Source organism: Sorex araneus, chromosome 10, assembly GCF_027595985.1.
Source record: "Sorex araneus isolate mSorAra2 chromosome 10, mSorAra2.pri, whole genome shotgun sequence".
Classification (NCBI taxonomy): Eukaryota; Metazoa; Chordata; class Mammalia; order Eulipotyphla; family Soricidae; genus Sorex; species Sorex araneus.
This window is the reverse complement of record NC_073311.1, coordinates 20,534,959-20,554,297: the sequence shown is the minus strand read 5'-3', so window position 1 is coordinate 20,554,297 and position 19,339 is coordinate 20,534,959. Positions and strand designations below refer to the sequence as shown.

Here is a 19,339-nt window from a genome sequence, read left to right as displayed (position 1 = left end):
ATCTCCATTGTGAGACTTGTTGTTACTGGTTTTGGCATTTTGAATACGCCATAGGTAGCTTGCCAGGCTCTGCCGTGTGGGCAGAATACTCTCTCGGTAGCTTGTCGGGCTCTCCGAGAGGGACAGAGGACTCAAACCCGGGTCAGCTGCATGCAAGGCAAATACCCTACTCACTCTGCTATCACTCCATCCCTAAGAAATCATATAGAATATAAATAATGTAAGCAAATTGTTGTTCCCAGAATTTCTGTTTTAATATTTCAAATAGCCAAACCGCATATGTCTGTAACACACCCATTTAATTCCTGCTTATTTACTAAGACCCAGAAGAGCTAGACTAAAATTTGCCTTTTTTCAAAAAAACAAAAAAGTTCTGATTTCTCCAGGGAGTTATAGCAATAACTCTTACTTCTAGAACACTCTGCATAGAACTTTTTACTCTGACACTGTCCAAATAGATGTCTAAAAGAAAGCTATCAATAGCGTCTGTCATTTTCCTCTACATTCTAAATGCTGCAGAATACCTCATAGCTAAATGCACTTGGATTGTCTTTTTCAAATTCAAGAAACAGAGTTTAGTCATCTACCACATTCTAAGTGTAATCAAAGATGGATATGCTTTCAGGTACACCATGGACACTTCACACCATCTTGAGCTTAATTGCTTGGCACTTATGGATAAATAGCAATCATTCTCTTAGGAGGTTGTGACTTACCTTACTTGACTTGTGGTCCACATTAAAAGTGGCTATGGCATCCTCTGTTTTTTTCCTCCCAGATTTTGTTATTACATATTCAGCAAGTTTGTTTGCTAAATAGGTCTTTCCAGTACCACTTGGTCCTGAGAGTATAATTCTGTGATGCTCCATCAACAAGTTAAAGTACCTTTGGGTAATTGGTTTAGGAATCAGCGTATCAAAAACAAAACTGTCCAAACTGTTTTCTTCTACCCCTAAAGGAAGAAACAATGGGAATAACATGGCTTATTGTTTTACATAAGCTAAAATTTAGAGTATAGAGTCAATTGACAAGTGGTTTTTATAGTGGTAGAAATGCAGTCCTTGCAAAATGCTTTCCTTGCTATTTCTTGCCGACAAAATGAGGTGCCATTTTAAGATAGAGAAGATCAGTAATAAGCAGAGCGAATCTACCAACAAAAGCAAGCCATATCTTTTAGTTCAGGCTTCCCTTCGCTGTCTATTTTATAATCTTCATTTATATTTTCAGAAAGGAATGGGAGTATTACTATAAATTCTATCATAAAATCTTCCCTCCCTTTGAAGGCAGCAGTTTCTTGAGAATAAATGTGAAGATTGAAATATAAAATATCCATTTTTACAAATACCCATTTGTACTTTTTTTTCTCTTTTTCTGCTAACTTCGTTTCTTAACTACAATCCTCACTGCAATCACATTTTTGAAGAATATAAATGGCCATATTTAAAAAAGGAATTATAGAAAGCAATAGTATTATTTTACTAAGAAAAACAGTTTTAATTATAAAGTCAAATATTAATAAGTTCACTATTAATATTAGTTTATATACATATTCTCTGTTTTTTGTAACAGCACAAATGAGGAATTATGGAGACAAGTATACTGTAGATATACAATTTGCCTATAATAAATCATGTTCTCCAAAGCAAGTAAAACAGAAATTCTCATTCTTTATTCTAACTGTTCATAGTTTATCCCCAGTGGAATTATTACACATATTTTAAATAAAAATATGCATATAAAACTTTAGTAAATGCCATAAATTTCTGAATTCTCCCTAAATGAAAGACAATAATGGAGAAAACCTAAAAATCTGATATTTTCCAAATGATATTCTTCTGTGTGAATCTCAGAGATTCTTCAAAATTCTGTTTCAGATCCCAGAAACAAACAAAAAAAATCACATATTGAGATATTGGTGTTTTTAGCAGAGTTTTTGGTGTTTTGAAAATAAATATGGCTTGTTTTATATCCAAAATAACAAGTAGCAGCTTTCAGATGCAAAATTTTGAAAAGAAAGTGTCAAAAATGATATGACAGAAAAATACAATTGTGCTTTTCTTTCCATTTTAATAGTTTACCTTTTAGGTGCACAGTGATTATGTTATTATCTCCCACCAGGTATCCACAAGGCAGCAGTTCCGGCACTTCCAGGCTATGAGATCTAATTAAGTCTCCTATACTGTAGCTAGCAATGCAGTCAGAGCTGAGTCCAAGGCTAGTAGAAGTATCAATTCGGAACACATATTCCTAAAATGGTATACATGAAACAGTCAAAACACAGAATCAACTAGATTACAACAAATTGAAACTCATAGGAATATGAATCTAGATGTCAAGAATTTTAGACACATATGCTATCAGAACTACAGATATCGACAAACACAAAAAGAGTTCCCTTTAATATTTGAAATGGAGCGGGAAATTAAAGGTGTCTGCCCATTAAAACTAAGAAAAATCTACGAAATGAAATATGTTTAAAATTAATATTAGGATATCATGCACAATACCTTAAAGAGACGTCTAATGACACCATCTAAGACATCCCATTTGGTTTTCCCACTCACACCAATGGATCCTATTAAATATGCTTGAGACTTCTGATCCTAAATAAAAGAAATAATATAAATGATTGAGATAACATAATAACACAATCTTATAGTAGAGATAAAAATATAGAAAGAATTAAACTGATTATTTTGTTATATTACTGCATTTTCCACTAAAATGTACCAATGTAATAGTGATTAAAACTGAGGTACGTATTAAATCCATGGATTTTATTGTAACAGATACACTGTGGATGATGTAATATAAAGCATACTCTAATTGACTAAGGAACAAGTAGAACAAAGTAACAGCAAAAATAACAAGAAGAAAGGGGTAGATAGAGTGGTATATGAAAGAAAAATTAGGTGAGTTCCTGTCACTGCAAGGGAAACATCTAGAAGAGAAGTCATTGCCAGTCACTGGAACTGGGGATTTTGTCTATAGAACTGAGCTTACATGGAAAGAAAGGGGCTTGGGACGAACCCTTTTGGATACTGACTGAGTGAGGTGGGTATGGTGTAGGAACAACACACACATGAAAAGTTGTATTAACAGTATTACAAATCCCAGTATCTCAATAAAAATAAACACAATTCAGTATAGCTTTAAAAACAAGTTTTCTGGTATAGCATGGAATTTGCACATATACAACACTGGTTCTATTTTGACTTTATTTAAAATATTTACTACCTAAAAGAACTTGCCAGCCAAGCCTGTGTAGATATTTGGCAAACAGAACTGTGAAGTAATAAATTAGTGGTGTTTTAAACCACTAAGCTTGCAAAATTTTTTTTAAAGTAGCTACAGAAAATGAATATAGCTACTATGAAGATACTATTATTATTTAGTATTCAGTACTAAAATTAAGTCTAGCTTTTGCCTGTTCTTATGTTAACATGAGAAAGGGACTTAATAAACAATCATACCTTCTAAAAGAAAAATAAAATAACTTTATTTCTTTTTTCCAGAGAATTTTATAGGAGTCACTTTATTCAGCACTTTGTAATACAAAACAAGGCCTGAATTGTATTCCCTCCCTGCCCCTCCGCACCCCCCAGCCTATGTCCTTCACCAGCAGATGTACTATGGATGAGGAATTTCTATATACATTAGAAAGGTAAAATTTTCAAGATTTATAGTGTAATTGTAGCCTTTGAAAATGATAATAAGAAATACATATGTGAAATAGTGATCATGAAATCAGCACAGGTAATTAGACAGCTGATATATTTCTGATCTTGCCATCAATTGCATGGCTTTAAAGACTTGGTAGAAAAATAATTGCATCTATATTAGAAGATATTGATTCTTCAATATACAGATCTATCTTCTAATTAGAAAAATAAGACATTAGGTAAGTCACTTAGCTTAAAACCTCATTTTTTTCACTTGTAACATTTAACTCTTTGAGAGAAAACAATTGTTGCCATTATTTAGATATTCTGATATATTTAGATATTGCACAACAGAGCTTCGCAAGCTCCCCATGGCATATTTGATGTGCCAAAAACAGTAACAATAATGGGTCTCATTCCCCTGACACTGAAAAAGCCTCCAATATGGCACCATTGGGAAGGATAAGTAAGGAGAGGCTGCTAAAATCTCAGGGATGGGACGAATGGAGACATTACTGGCGCCTGCTGGAGCAAATCTATGAACAACGGGATGACAGTAATGACAGTGACACAGTGATTTAGATATTATCTGAATTAGAAGTTAATAGATTTTTCCAGAAAAATTCACAGCAGAGTGATGACGTGCTTTTAGGAAATCATTAATTTGGCGGGAAGTTTATGTAACTTCCAGATTTATATGTTAAAATCATCAAGTGTGTTGGGGCTGGAGCGATAGCACAGTGGGTAGGGCGTTTTTTGCCTTGCATGGGGCCAACCCGGGTTCGGGTTCAATTCCCAGCATCTCATATGGTCCCCCAAGCACTGTCAGGAGTAATTCCTGAGTGCAGAGCCAGGAGTAACCCCTGTGCAGTGCTGGGTGTGACCCAAAAAGCCAAAAACAAAAACCAAAAAAACATCAAGTGTGATGGCTTTTGCAAAGGGGGCATTTTGGAAGAGATGTGAGATAGATTAGGTCATTGGAGTAGCAAGGCCTTGGTGGATGGAATTACTTGCAGGAAAAGAAAGAGGGTGGTTTCTCTTTCTACAAGTCCAAACAATGAACATAGGCCATGGAAAGACTTAAAGAGAAAGTGGCCATCTATCCTTGAGAAGAGACCCAGCCCTAGAAATCAAATCAGTCCGCACCTTGATCACAGATTTTTAAAACTGTAAAAGAATTAATTTCTGTTATTTATAATTATCCATGTTATTTTACTATGGAAATCCTTCAAGCCTCTCAATGTATTTTTGAATTATTTTGAAAAAGAAAACTTGCTTTTCAGAGTTCCTAAAAAGATGCTTTCAAATTAGAGATTGTTTAAGCTTCACTGAGACTATTATAGTCTCACATAAAGATCCACTTGGGAAATCAGGGACAAATCTGCAACTCAAGCAGAAAGTTTATGGCACAGGAAATCTTGGAATAGTTGCTCAGGGTAAAAATCCACAAGTGTATCTCACTATCAAACTTATATACTCTACTTATATTAAAATTCTAAGCAATTTATGTTCTTGTGTATAGAGACATTTTGGATGTTCTAGATTTGTATTCTTGGTGACCCAACTACACATTCTACTTAATATATTTTAAGCTTAAGAAAATGATTAGAGTCAGAATGACACTGTAAATTTGCAGACTAGTTCTAGGAAAATAAAAATATTTGAGTTACCATTGAAGACACTAATATAAGTAGCATCGATGCAGTTTATAATCCTAAATTTAGTATAGAACTGAGCATAAAACTGTGTCTTTTTAATGTTGAGATAATTCATATAGCTTACAAAGACCATATGATAGTTCTAGCAAATGCTCCTCCACATTCTAATACTAATATTTATAATACTGTGTTTCTAAATGGTCTTTTTTCTTTGGTTTGGATTTCAGCCACACCTACCTGTGCTCAGTGCTTACTCCAAGTTCTGTGCTCAGGGGTTACTCCTGGTGCACAGAAGACCCAACGTTGTGCCAGGGATTAAGGCCAGGTCAAGTGCATGTATGGGAAGTGCCTTACCTGCTATACTATCTCTTTGCCCTTAAAAAAATTTCAAATAAGATGGTCGTTCTATCAAAGAAAGCAATGCTCTCTTTTTTTTATTTTTAAAATTGTGGGTTGCTGATGACAAATATGACTTTTCAGTGAGTCTAGTGATATACTGAGTTACTTCTGATGGATACCTCTAGGATGAAGTCATCTCTTTGAATCCCCGCTTTATGTTTTTATAGAGCGTTAATTAAGGTCAAGCCAAATGTGGCGGAGAGTACACCGATTAGAAAAATAAAATTAAAAAATACATTTTGTTCAGAGTCATTCTTATTCTTAACTAGTAGAAAACTCAAGATGAAAGAAGTACCTTTGCCTGGCCGTAGCCCTTGCTTATAGAGACTATAATTTTCACACTGCGGCCATCTTTATGTCCAGCTGCATCGCCGGCTTCATCTAGTAGAATATCTGCCAAATGACCAAAGATACACACAGACGAATATAGACACAAGAGAGTCATGTTAGCTCAGATTAGAATATTGTCAGGACTTTCTTCCTCACAGCTTTGTATCTTCCAGTGGAAACATGCAGGCTTTCTGCTTTTCAATCTAGCCTATCTGGTTTGAAAACCCTCAGTTTTCAAGAAGATGAATTTCTGTGGTTGGGTTAAAGTTTCAATCTAAAAATGTATTTTTGCTTCCAAAGATCTTTGTCCAAGTGTAGGGTCATTTCCTTTAGATGAGGAAATAAGGATTTCTTTTTTCTATTATGCACTAGTCTGAGTAATACCTGAGTAATATTCAGTTACCATTATAGCCATGACAAACTGGAAAGCAATCTGATTTTTCTATCCAATCTAAAATATTCAAGCTCAATACCCATGTAATTTATGAATGCAAGGTGCTGAGATTAACTGTCAGATGAAGTTATTTTCAAGCATTTGGCACATATTCAATTATAAAAATGCTTGCCACACACACACACACACACTTATAAAATTATTAGGCAGTACTATTGAATTTCAACTATGGCATTGTATTTCCCTAGAGAAACATATTAATTATTGCTCTCCAGTACTCATTACACTTATGATTTCAAAATAAAAGTAGTACTTCTACTACTTAGCTAAGCATTACCATGGCATGATAAAGCTAGTTAACCTTTAAATAATCAGGTTTTAAATGTGAATAAAAATTAATTTTCAAAGTCTAACATAAGAGGTTAATGTTCAATTTGGAGAACTATCCCAATCATATGTTTGTTTTTTGGAAATTATGCTAGTATAGAATCATGTTTACTAGGAAGATAGTGTTTTTGTACAAAAGAAACTATTATGTAAGGGATAGCCATATGTCTGGTGGCAGACTCAACTGTTCTCACTGAATTTCCAGGCACATCATTAACAAAATGTCTTAATGAAATGGAATGGTTTCCATTTTTCAATAATTAATATATGCAATTTTTCATAGACAGGAGTCAAAAAAAGACTAGACCATAACACTAAAAAAAAAAAAAAAACTTCTTTCTAAACTATCTTCAGAACTGACTTTGTCTTCTTTATGCCTTATCATATTTCCACAGGCTAAAACAAAATCATGAAACAGTGGAATCTTGTCATTAAACCATCCTTAGTGGTCAAGTCCCCAGGACACAGGCAGGAACTGAATACCACTAGGTAAGGATTCTATTTCACTTCTCTCAGGGTCATCCCTGCAAATCCAACACACAAGACATGGGGCTCAGGGCCCAAAGTTTCTAAACATTTCAAGTGTTTCTTCTTTCTTGTTTGATCTCTTTTGAAACAGGAGGATGATGACATTGTACATACAATTTACAATTTCAAATAACTATCCAATTTCCAGTCTAAGTCAGACAACTCTTTTTTTTATGGCTATTAGTAATATTTTACTTTATGCTTATTCTAAGAATTTATTTCTTTTCCCTAATTGGACAAATTCTATATGTGTATTTTTTTGAATTTCAGAAAATCCCTACTTGTCTTTTTTAGGAAGGCAAGCGTATATTTGGGGCATTTAAGTTTACATTATGAAAGGCAGATAAAATAGAAAAATATGACTTTTGGAAGAGATAAAATAAACTGAAGATTTCATCAACATAAGCTTGCTTTGTAAGCCTCAGATTTTTCCCCTTAATCTTCTATATTTTAGAGTAATTTGAGGCAATCAGTGAAGTTTCTCTGTTCTAGAATGCAAAATGAAGTTACCCAGTAACACAGATATGATGGGTTCAAGCGTCATCTGGTGGCTGGTCCTGTAATTACCTCAGGTCCTCATGTAAACCTCTCCTAAACTGAATCTCTATACATAAACCGATTCAACGCCATGGGAGCACTCATAGTTTATAATTGAGGAGTTCACCAGATAGACGGCATCACGTCACATGACTCTTTTTTGCAGTGCAACTAAATCTATACCCTTGTCCCCTCATTATCACCACTAGCATAATAACCGAATCTAGCTTTTTGGTTAGAAATTTAGCTGCAGACTGGGTGATGTGGTAGTATTATATTCTTTCTAGGCAATGTAATACAGACTCATCTCATCACATTTAGGAATAGGTATTTCATACTTAAAATAGGCTTTGAGCACTTAAAAATACTATGAAATAGCGCAAGTTTGTTAATAATATAAACGTAGTACAAATAATCAGTGAAAATCTATTTTTTCAAGCACAACTAATTAAAATATTTTTGCCCTTGTAAGGATATAGTCTTTTAAATTTACAAGTAGAGTAAATTTATAAAGAAAACAAGATTAATTCTGCAACTTAGTGCTAAAAATATTGTTAAAGTGGTACACATGAACATCGAACTGAGTGCTGCTCTCCAAATTTTAGGTCTAGTGCTTGCCTTAAATTACACTAAAACATCTTCTCCCTGCCTTTTTATGCCTTAGGAATACTTCAGTTAAGACATAAACCAATTACCTGAGGTAACAGACTCTGTGATGTTCAAGTTGTTCAGAGATAGTCCTAATGACTGGCGTGAAGATGAGGAGGAAGTGCTACTCGATGATTCCGATGGAGGGCGAGCAGGCTTAGCTGTGTTACCAGTTTCTGCCTTCAGCCGATCGTTTTCAGCTTTCAGTATTTCAATTTCATTCTGTTGAGAAGATGAAAAAGCACGAAAATATTGAGCTAGCTGAGCTGATAAAACATATCCACCCCTTTATCAGGGCTCATTAGTTGGTTAAATAAAGCACAGGGTGATATGATAAACAAATTCTGGTAGTAAGATTTCCTCCCAAAGAAGGAAAATTATTTCTTCCTTATATACAGATATTCACAGAACACTATTAGGAGTTTTGTGTAATTCTTTATGGAGTATCTGATAAACTTGGACTTTCTAGAACTTAGTCTCGTTTGAATAAAGAATTATATAATCGAAGAGTTCATAACATTTTTCATGTTGATGGTAGTGTTAAAATCTCAGATCCAATAATGCCATTTGTAATGCTTAGAATTCAGGGAGCATTGAGAGACAGAACAAAATTTAAAAATATAAATAAGGTAACTTAAAATTAGTTCAGAATCTTATCAACATCTTAAAAATAACTGTTCTTTCAAAATGGGGCACTACACATAGAAAAACAACAAAAGTCTTTTGATGGATCCATACAGTGTTAGATAAATCTGCTCAGCAGTATGATTTTTCTTATTCTAGTTATCTGTGGCACCACTAATCACTTATTACTGGTTTACAAAAACAAGTAAAAATTTAGTCTATAGGCTTTTGATTTTACTCTTCAAATGTCCCCCTAACACTCCAACAAAATGCTGAAGCTGACTTCTGCAGGTGGCATTTTGCATCGCGTTTATTTTCCTATTTAGAAAGCTGTTTTCTGTATATCCTCATTACTTTTGTTCTTTAATAAAAATAGATAAAAAGGCATCGGAAAATCAGGTTTCAAAGAACAGGGGGGAAAAACAACATACAGTTAGTTCAATTATGAAAAAGTGAAAACTTCAGCAGAAAAAATAAACATAAAGCTCATTTATGAAAACACACAAAAAAAAGCTCATTCATGGACAAGTGCAAAAGCGAGGGCTGTAATTTCTCAGCGGAATTCAGTTAGGAGCCCAAGTGTCTTCAAAGGCCCTTGAGTACACTTGGGCAATGTGCAGTCCCATATGCAACCTGGATTTGGCAAGTCTCCACTGGTTCTAAGAAACGAGTTGCAAAGATTAAATAAGGAGGAAACATTTCGACCGACCATGGACTTGAAGTTGAGATTTGTTTTTGCAACACACAAGAAAGAAAATAAGCAGCGTTTTCAATCTCTTTTGTTTGTTCTTTGAAGGTACTGACCTGCATCCGGTTCATTGCTTCCCGGATCTGGTCAAGGTGATGAGCAGAGCTGAGAGCCTCCAGACGAATATCTGTTAATTTTAATTCCTTTTCTCTGAGCTCGCTCTTCAGCTGCAGAATTATTTCTGCCTCAGCCTCTGTGCATTCACAGATCCTGAAGAAGGCAACATACAAAAATCAGAGATTTGGGGAAACCAGAGGATTAGAAGAAGCAATGCTTCTTCTAAAGGCTGAACTGCAATATTTTCCAGCAGGCAGAGCACTTATTTGCTGCTGGAAAAACCTGGGAAAAAGGAGAAAGAGTTTTACAAAGAGTAATCCATTCACAGGTTCAAAACTGATCACTGTGGTTGTGTATCTTAATCTTTTCTTCCTATATTCTGAAGTTCTTAAAGTCTATTATGACTGAATATAAATGAACGCTCAAAATTCCCTTGTTGCTGATATTTATGGCAATGAAGAGCCATATCTCATCTTCCTATTTTCAAGGCACTTACATCTCTATTTGTAACACATGAAATAGTCTTTTTCAAGCTAAGTTATTATGTCCTTAAAATACTGATTTCCTCTGAAGAATAACCTTATTTACCACCCTGCCATCCTTAACATTATCATAAAAGTCCGATATAAATATTTTAGAAAATAAATCAGAAAGATTAACTTTGTACATTTAAATAATGGATGAGAGTTCTATAATCCTCCCAGGAGGCTCAGCTGATTTAGGGATCATAGCTAATGAAGCTAAACCACAGGTTTCAGTCTACACAAACAGGCTAATCAGTTGCTGTCTGAAGGTCATAGACATATCTGTATGGCTGGTTTTGTTTTGTCTTGTTTTGTGAATGTCAAAGATTTGTCTTTATATTAACTAATTAATCTTTCACTTAATTTGTGAGCACTGCCTCAAAATGACAGTATTTACCTGTTTTTTTCCTGAGATATGATTAAATTATTTAAGATATTCAAGTTTCTTGAATAAGCCTGTGAGTAGCTTGGTCCTATATGAGAGGTCTTGGTAGATGTTTCTACCATATGGAGAAATCTAGCTTCGGCAGTATAGAAGACAAAGAATCATCGGCACACATATTTCTAGATTCTAAATGTCATATTCTTTCTTGTAAAAATAAAATAGTGGGCTTTAAAAAAATCTACATAAGATTAATAATATTAGACAAAAAAAGATCATAGTTTGGGTTATAGAAAACCCAGTTTGACTTAAAACCAGAAAGACAGAGGAGAGATTTTCTTTTATTACAATGCATGTGAGTGATTTTTTAGAAAAGCAAAAGCAAACACTGCTTAGGTTAGAAGCTAGATCTCTGCAGTTCTCATGCATCACACTCATTTTACCGGGATCTATGCTTGTAGATCACAGGGCCATTTTGTCGTTTCTTTGGTGGCCAGACAAGGGGTGACCTGCATTTAACGCACAGTTAGACACATACATGGACAAAAGCAAGTGAAAATAAATGAGAAAACATGAGTTTGAAAAAGCGGAGAGTAACATCAGAAAACACTCCAATTCTAATACTACTGAAAAATGAAAGAGAAACAAATGCTGCCTGCCTTTTAAAGGAGACTTTTAAATGATAAGTACAGAGGAGGTACTGCAGTGGTGAAAATGATAATCCGATTACACTGAGAACACAGTGTGTCCTGAAGTCACAATTGTGACCTGAAATTTGTTTGGGAAGTGAGGTCTATGATCAGCACAGGAAGTTACTTACGCTGAGGCTGACTGCGAGGGCTTCATGGATGTGGACCCACAGTCACCACTATTATGGGGCAACTTTGGAGAGGCTGGAAGGGATGAATCCGTAAGCTCCTCAATGTCCGAATGGGAGGAAGGAGGCTTCGTGGACTTTTTCTTCCCAAAGGCTTGCTTGAATGAGCTTCTCAGCTGAAAGAAGGACAGAAATTACCTCTCTAGTCTATTTGATCTTGGGGAGATCGGCTTTGGGGAGTTAGTTTGCAGGTGCCATCCTAGCCACTGCCTGGGGTCAGTATGTATAAGCAAGAGAATATTAACAGCTGCAGCACGCAGTATGTCTAAAAATATGATACCATATTTTGTGTTTTTGTTTTATTCTTATATTAATCCAGCGCAGCGCAGACATGGAAGGCTTTGAAATAGTGCGGGGGGTCAAGGGCATGGCTATCAGAGCACTCATTTAAAACTAAGTACCTTGAAGGGAATCTCCATTCCCAAGGCATCACTCTTCAAGGCAATTTGTTTTAAATGGCCACTTTAGTGCTACAATCAAGTCATTTCCTGCTGACAGTATAAACTTAAAAAGCAAACTGAAATCAAATTCACCTAACATTTCATTAATTGTGGTTTTCTATTCAAATTTTTCAATTCCCAGACTATTCAAAAGCAGAATTGGCATCCCTAGAGCTCTATTCAAAAAAAAAAAAAAAGTGGTTCTACTAATTTTAAAAGTTTGAGAATAAAATGAAAAGACACAAAGAAAAGACATACAAAGTAATCTGTTTTTAAAAGGTATAAAAGCCTACTGCCAAATGAATAGCATTCATGCCAAGGTAGGGTATTTTTTATAGATGCATGCCAAATTGTCCACGGGTTATATTCACCTCACTTCCTCTAGAGTTCACCTTGCAGAAACATGAAAGAGTGTGGAATTACAAATCAAGGGAATCAAAGCTGATCAGTATTTTAAAATATTACCTGTATAAACATTTTTAAAACAAAAAAATGTATTTATTCCATTATTTGTAGAAGGCATTCCAATGAACTTGATAGTTATGTTTTGATTCTACCAAGAGTTGTACTTACTTAAAAATCTACCTTTGTTTCAAGGTACTAAAAGAAATCTTTAACTTTATTATTTTTAAGCATGTTGAACTGATAGAATTTCCCCTTTAGGTTTTTTGTTTCTGGGTTGCTTTTTTTTTTTTGCAATGGCTTACTGTTATCATTAATCTTTTCTTTAGCAAACCAAAGGCACCATTCTGTTAATGCAATTTTCTGTATTTCTGCTTTAGTCTCTTGGTAGGAAAAATAGCAGGCATCAATGCTGTCTGGTTAAGTTCTGCCTTTGCTGTTGTTTTTTTAAGGGTAGGGCTCCCAAGGAGTGCTCAGGAGGTCTGGAGGTCTTTTCCAGAGAAATCTGGGGGCTGGTGAACCAGTGTAGGGCCTGAAGATACAGTGATGTTCAGGCCCTAAGATACTTGGGGTCGCCAGGGACATGCTGGCAATGCGCAGGTGTTAAGGGCTACACCAAGCAGACCTCCGGAAGCCAGGTGTACTAGGGACTGAAATAGGTCGGGCCCATGTGCTATTAAACCATAGCCCCAGTACTATGTCCCCAGCCCATATAAGAGGTAGGGAGATTTCAAAGTTTCTACATCCTCTTTTACCAACTTCATTTCTACTCCTTGCCCCCGCCTCACTACCAGCACCATCATTACTTCTCTTTTTCTTCCTCATCTCAATAATCCTTTACCCTAAGCTACTTATTTAGAGAAGCTGTTTATTTTTTTATTACAATAATTCTAAAAAATTAGTACCTATTATTCACAGATAAGAAAATTTAGGTCTCCCGGAAGTTAAAATAACCTATCCCAAATCTAGGGCTGCTATTTATATTGAAGTTTCAGTCCATCTGCAAAACATTTTCACAGCACTAAACCACCCCAAATCTTGGCAGTAAGAATAGCATTCGGGACACCAGATACTAAAATGTGACTCTGTAAACCAGCACAGATCTCTAACGCCTCATAGGAAAAGCCTGAGTCATTGTGCCATCATAACTTTCTGAACTGGATCAATGATGGTGGCTTACCCAGTTTTTCTTTTTCTTTTTCTTGGAATCAGCGTCATTACCACTGCCAATGCTGGAATGGCTTGTGGCACTGTTGATGCTAGAAACACTTTCCGAGGAATGCTGTCTTCTGATGCGGAGATCTAGCAACAGATAGGCACTATCACCTTTGCTCATAAAGACATTTGACATGAATAAAGAAAATTCCTAGACTCTCTACAACAACATTATCGAACACAAGTCAACGTGGCTTTGTGCAAATCATTTTAATGCAAGTTTGACTTTATAAGCTTAATAAAGTACCACCATATTTGCTTTAATTAACCGAGTTTATCCTCATTACGATTCAGAGTAATCTCTCTTATAAGTCTAACATGAGGGGTTTAATGAGTTGAGTATTGTCCAAAAATAAAATGTTATGCTAAATGATTTCTACTGAATACATGGATCAAATAGTGCTTCCAAAATGATTTATTTCCAATGACTACTTTCATGGAATAAATGAAAATTCAGAATAGCATGAGAATTAATTGTGTCTTTTTAATATCTGTGCTCAGAAAAAAAGTTGCCAAAACCAAACATATTAACTTTCTATTTCTGAGAGTCATAGCCTGTTAGAGCCAAAAAAACCTTGGAAGTCATCTGAGTACTTTATCCCACAGATGAGGAAATTCAAATGCAAAGAAGTTTAGTAAGTGGACAAGGTCAAATAAAGATGAGAGGGAAAGTCTCAAAGAATCAGGTCAGATGGAGCTTATGAAGTAGGCACAGAAATATTTAAAACAATGCTGCTCTCTCATCACACATCTGCCCCCTGTGCATGGAATATTAATAACAGTAACAATAATAACTGTAGGTAATACTAAGTATATACTTACTATATCCAAAGTATATTTGATCATACACTTAAAACAAGGTATTGAAATAAGTTTAACTACTAAATGCAATTTTCCCAGTAAGATAACTGATGGAATCAACCTAAGACTAATAGTGATTATATTGTCTATTGTGCCAATTGCTATGAAATACGGCCTCTCTGTATTTCAAAAAAAAGCATGCTGTTTCTTGAATAACACAAAATATACTGAATATAAAAGCATTTGAAAGTTAGTAACTTTTCAAGATATTCACTGTGCCTTAGAGTCAGTTTAAGATTTATTTACTTACTAAAATTTAAATAAAATTTTTCCACTTCGAGTATTCTGATATTATTAGTGGAGACACTAAGAATTAATAGACGTATCTGTAAGATTATACCTACTTTTAGGTCACTTTCATTTCTGTATTCAACCAATGCAAATTAGTCAAATAAAAATGCTCAATGAAACATGTCGAAAGTTAACATACACAGCTTTTTAAAAGTTTTCATAGAAGCAAGAGTATAAAACCAAAGTTTTCTAGTTAAATAATTTATTTACCAGTAAAATCATCTATGACAATGAAACAGTATCTGGTTACTTTCAAAACATACAGATGAATATGTGTATATGGATAAAATGTATATAGACATAACTTCATTCATATATATATATATATACATATATATATAGCAATAGGGCTGGAGCGATAGCACAGCGGATATGGTGTTTGCCTTGCACGTGGCCGACCTGGGTTCAATTCCTCCATCCCTCTGGGAGAGCCCAGCAATCTTTACCTTCACGGTAAAGCCTGGCAAGCTACCTGTGGCATATTCGATATGCCAAAAACAGTAACAAGAAGTCTCACAAAAGAGATGTTACTGGTACCCACTTGAGCAAATTGATGAGCAATGTGATGACAGTGATACAATGAAATATATAGCAATAAATATTTTTATTTTCCATTAAGAAAAAAAGCAATACTGAAATATTTTATAGGTGTGTAATACAGAAATATTGTTCCTTAGAGTATAGTTTTTAAAAACTCTTAAAATTCATAATAAAAATGTTTACTGTCTTTGCATCCCAGAAATATTGCTAGCGCCAAAACTTCAATCAATAATACTGACAGTACTGACATGTGCTGATTTGTATATTGTTCAACAGTACTGATATGTACTACTTTGCTTTAACAATAAAGGATCAAAAGTAACATTTAGTCAACTAATGTGGACATTATTTGAATAAATAACATAAAAAACCATTTATTTGTGGGTTTGGGGGTAATGCGCGTTTCCGAGTTGTTCTTGCTCAGGGGGCACTTTTGGAATAGCCAACCGGGTCAGTGATTCAATGTGACAGCCCAAGAATCCAAGAATGGGCTATTCCTCTAGGCCTTGGGTGCTAAAAATTATCCAGGCCACCTTGGCAGTGTTTGGGGGATCTCCAGGCCACACTTATTGGTGTTCAGGAAAATCCAGGGCTGCACCTAGTTACAGTCAGGGTACCACGTGGTACCAAGGGCCAAACCCGGGCCAGGCAAAGCATGTGCCTTAATCCTTGTGTTACCTCTTGAACACTATTTGTTTTAAACTTCTATTGGCTATAAACTTCCTGAGCAAGATGCACTATCCCCTAGTTTACTCTCGGATGCTACCGAGAGTATCCTGCCCACACAGCGGAGCCAGGCAAGCTCCGTGTGGCATATTCAATATGCCAAAAAGATTAACAATGATGGGTCTCATTCCAGTGACCCTGAAAGGACCTCCAGTGCAGCACCATTGGGAAGGACGAGTAAAGAGTGGCTGCTAAAATCTCAGGGCTAAAATCTCAGTAATGGACACATTACTGGCGCCTGCTCAAGCAAATTGATGAACAATGGGATGACAGTGATACAGTTTGATACAGTTTGCTTTAATGAATTGAGTAGCCATTTAAATGCTAAAGTTTTTTTAAGAGTTTTCATTATGTTCAAAATTAATGGCATATTCGGCTTGTATGAAAATTTTACGAAGATAGTTTTTTATAGTCATATTTGAAAAGGAGTCCTTAGAGGCATTAATTTCCTTCAATTATGACTTTATTTACTAATAAAACTTAGTAAGGATTCATTTAAATAATATGACTCTGTGGAGGGAATGCACAATTCCTTTCTAGTGCCTATAAGTATTTGATTAGGAACCATGGAAATTAAAGAGCTCAGTAAATACTGGCTGAACAAATGTATGCCAGCGATGTAAATGAATGGAGAGACTTAATTTAAAAGTATGTATGTCAGTTTTGTATTTGTTCATAATCATTTCCCAATTCCAACCCTGTACTGACACTGTCCCAGTTCAAACTATGACCATCACGTACCTGCTGAGCAGCAAGAACAGCTGCCTAATCACTAACCTTCAAAACCTTCTACAAACAGTACATTGAGGAATAAAAAAGGAAAACTTCGGGAACGTGGTTATTGTTCAAAGGGCTGGACTGGGAGTGTTTCCTGAGCACGAAGCCAGGAATAGCCCCTGAACCCTATAGGAAAAGAAAGAAAGATATAGAGAGAAAAGAAAGAGAGCGAGATAGAGAGAAGGAGAAGGATTTCATGTTCATTCCTCTACCGAGTCTGGCAAGCTACCCATGGCGTATTCAATATGCCAAAACCAGTAACAACAAGTCTCACAATGGAGATGTTACTGGCACCCGCTCGAGCAAATCGATGAACAATGGATGACAGTGCTACAGTGCTATAGTGCTACCAATACATTTCAACATGTTTTCATTTTTAAAAGGAGAAAGATATTCGACTCTTAAAATAAGGATGAAAATCTCTCAGAAAATCTTGTCAGTATTTTTTTTTCTCTAACTCTGCTTTACTAAATTTATGTTAGTCATTATTTTCCTTTCATCAGTTCCACAAAGATATCAATGGATTTTCTTTCAAAATTACTTTTTAGACTTGTCCACTCAGTCTTTATGATATAACTTGGTAATGGTTTCTTAGACCTCTTAAATGTTGCTATTTTTGTTTGCTTGAATACCATGCCACCTTTACTATATTCCCCAATATCTCTACTCTCAATAGCATCTATTGGTGTCCATTTTAGGATGCATAACTATTTTGATAGGTGTATTTGGCTATTGCAATGATCACAACCACTTTCTTTGTACCCTTTCTCCTATGGGGTGAAATATTTTATGGAGACAAAGACTATACCCACTAAAGCCCCAGAGCCTTGTATAGTGTACAGCAATTAATAATAAGCATTTGCTGAATAAGTTTATCCTTAGCTCTTACAGCTATGGTGTCTAATATTTCTAAAAAATATTTACGACAGATAGCAATTTAATCCATGATGGTATAATTGTAGTAGGTACATATAAAGGAAAAACTGATACCATGATTATGCATAGAAATAGATACTTAAAAATAAAAATTTCCTTTACCTTTAAATATCATAATCAATATCAACAAGTTATATATATATCTGCATATACATATATGTATAATAAATACCTTTAGTTACAGTGAAATTTAGGCTGCACTGTCAAGTACAAAGATGTAAGATAATTAGGCCAACTAATTTTTCCATGTCATGCTAATAAATAATGAAAAATCAATTTGAGTTTATTGAATATAATGTTGAGTTTTAATATTATAAATATGTGCTCTAAATATCCTACATATATTCAATACTTACATTTGTTTGACTAATTTTTCATCTTGGAAAATTATTTTTTAATTTATTGACCTATTTGAAATTAACTGTTATAATTTTGTTCATTAGGCACTCCCACATCATTTCTGAGCAAAGGAATTCCTATTTTCTAATACTATTAGATATATTAAGCTACCTGTTGCCTAAGATAAAAGAAATCCTTTCCAGAAAGTTTTACTTCAGTTACATACTGCGTTAAATAAGAATTAAGTCTTTTAAAATCCCTTCTGGATCTATTTACAACATGAAGATTTAGAACATAAGCTGCTTTATTATAGCTCTAAGATAAGCTTTAAATATGCAGTAATTTTCCATGCAGCATATAAATCAACTCCCCCTCATGGAAAGTTGCTAAATTCTTAAAAGAAACAGCCCCTAGAGAAATAGTTTGCCCTTCAATATAAGCACATCTCACTTTATGTAATTTTTCTCCTAACTTTTAAATTTAAGTATTTGAAACAAAGTGTTATTCCTGTCTATAGAATTCAAATAAGCCCCCTTTTAAGTATAATGAATAATCATGGACACTATGATTTAAAAAACAAAGCAAAAGCAGATCTAAAATGAAGTGTAGCACCAAGTATAATGCAGAGTTTGCCAAGGAAGTACAGTTATACCCAGAAATATATCACAATGGGACACCATCTACTTTGAGGGTCAAGGAGGTATATTTAGGCTAAGTCTTGAAAGCTCTGTTAAAGGTTTTATGCTGAACAAATAGAGTACACTGTTAAGACAGAAAACATAGACATATAAAAACATCTGAATAATTAGAAATAGTTCAGGGAAGCTGAAATAAAGAATGTGACAAAAAAGGAGGGCACGATGTTGAGATTGATGTCTGGCATGTAAAAGATAATCAAGTTTGGGTTTTTTTCGGTTGATTGGCAGGATTCTTTTAGAGACTGAAGCTGGGAAAGGGATGTTCTGTCACTTTACAGAGTTTGTGTTTCAAGGCTCATGTGACATGTATACAGAACTGCTGCTAGACATTGCTCTTGCTTACATGAGAACAACTGGCA

General features: G+C 34.9%; 1 protein-coding gene across 6 annotated transcripts in view; it reads right to left on the bottom strand.

Moving 5' to 3' along the window:
- Positions 1-19,339, bottom strand: part of NAV3 (neuron navigator 3) — an 841,062-nt gene that overhangs the window by 24,195 nt on the left and 797,528 nt on the right. For all 6 annotated transcript variants that reach the window (XM_055117929.1, XM_055117930.1, XM_055117932.1 and 3 more), the window contains 8 exons: positions 13,778-13,899; positions 11,699-11,871; positions 9,972-10,125; positions 8,591-8,765; positions 6,015-6,112; positions 2,508-2,603; positions 2,079-2,247; positions 717-952 (listed from right to left, as the gene is read on the bottom strand). In XM_055117929.1, the coding sequence (XP_054973904.1) occupies positions 717-952; positions 2,079-2,247; positions 2,508-2,603; positions 6,015-6,112; positions 8,591-8,765; positions 9,972-10,125; positions 11,699-11,871; positions 13,778-13,899 (1,223 nt within the window). The remainder of the gene's footprint in view (positions 1-716; positions 953-2,078; positions 2,248-2,507; positions 2,604-6,014; positions 6,113-8,590; positions 8,766-9,971; positions 10,126-11,698; positions 11,872-13,777; positions 13,900-19,339) is intronic.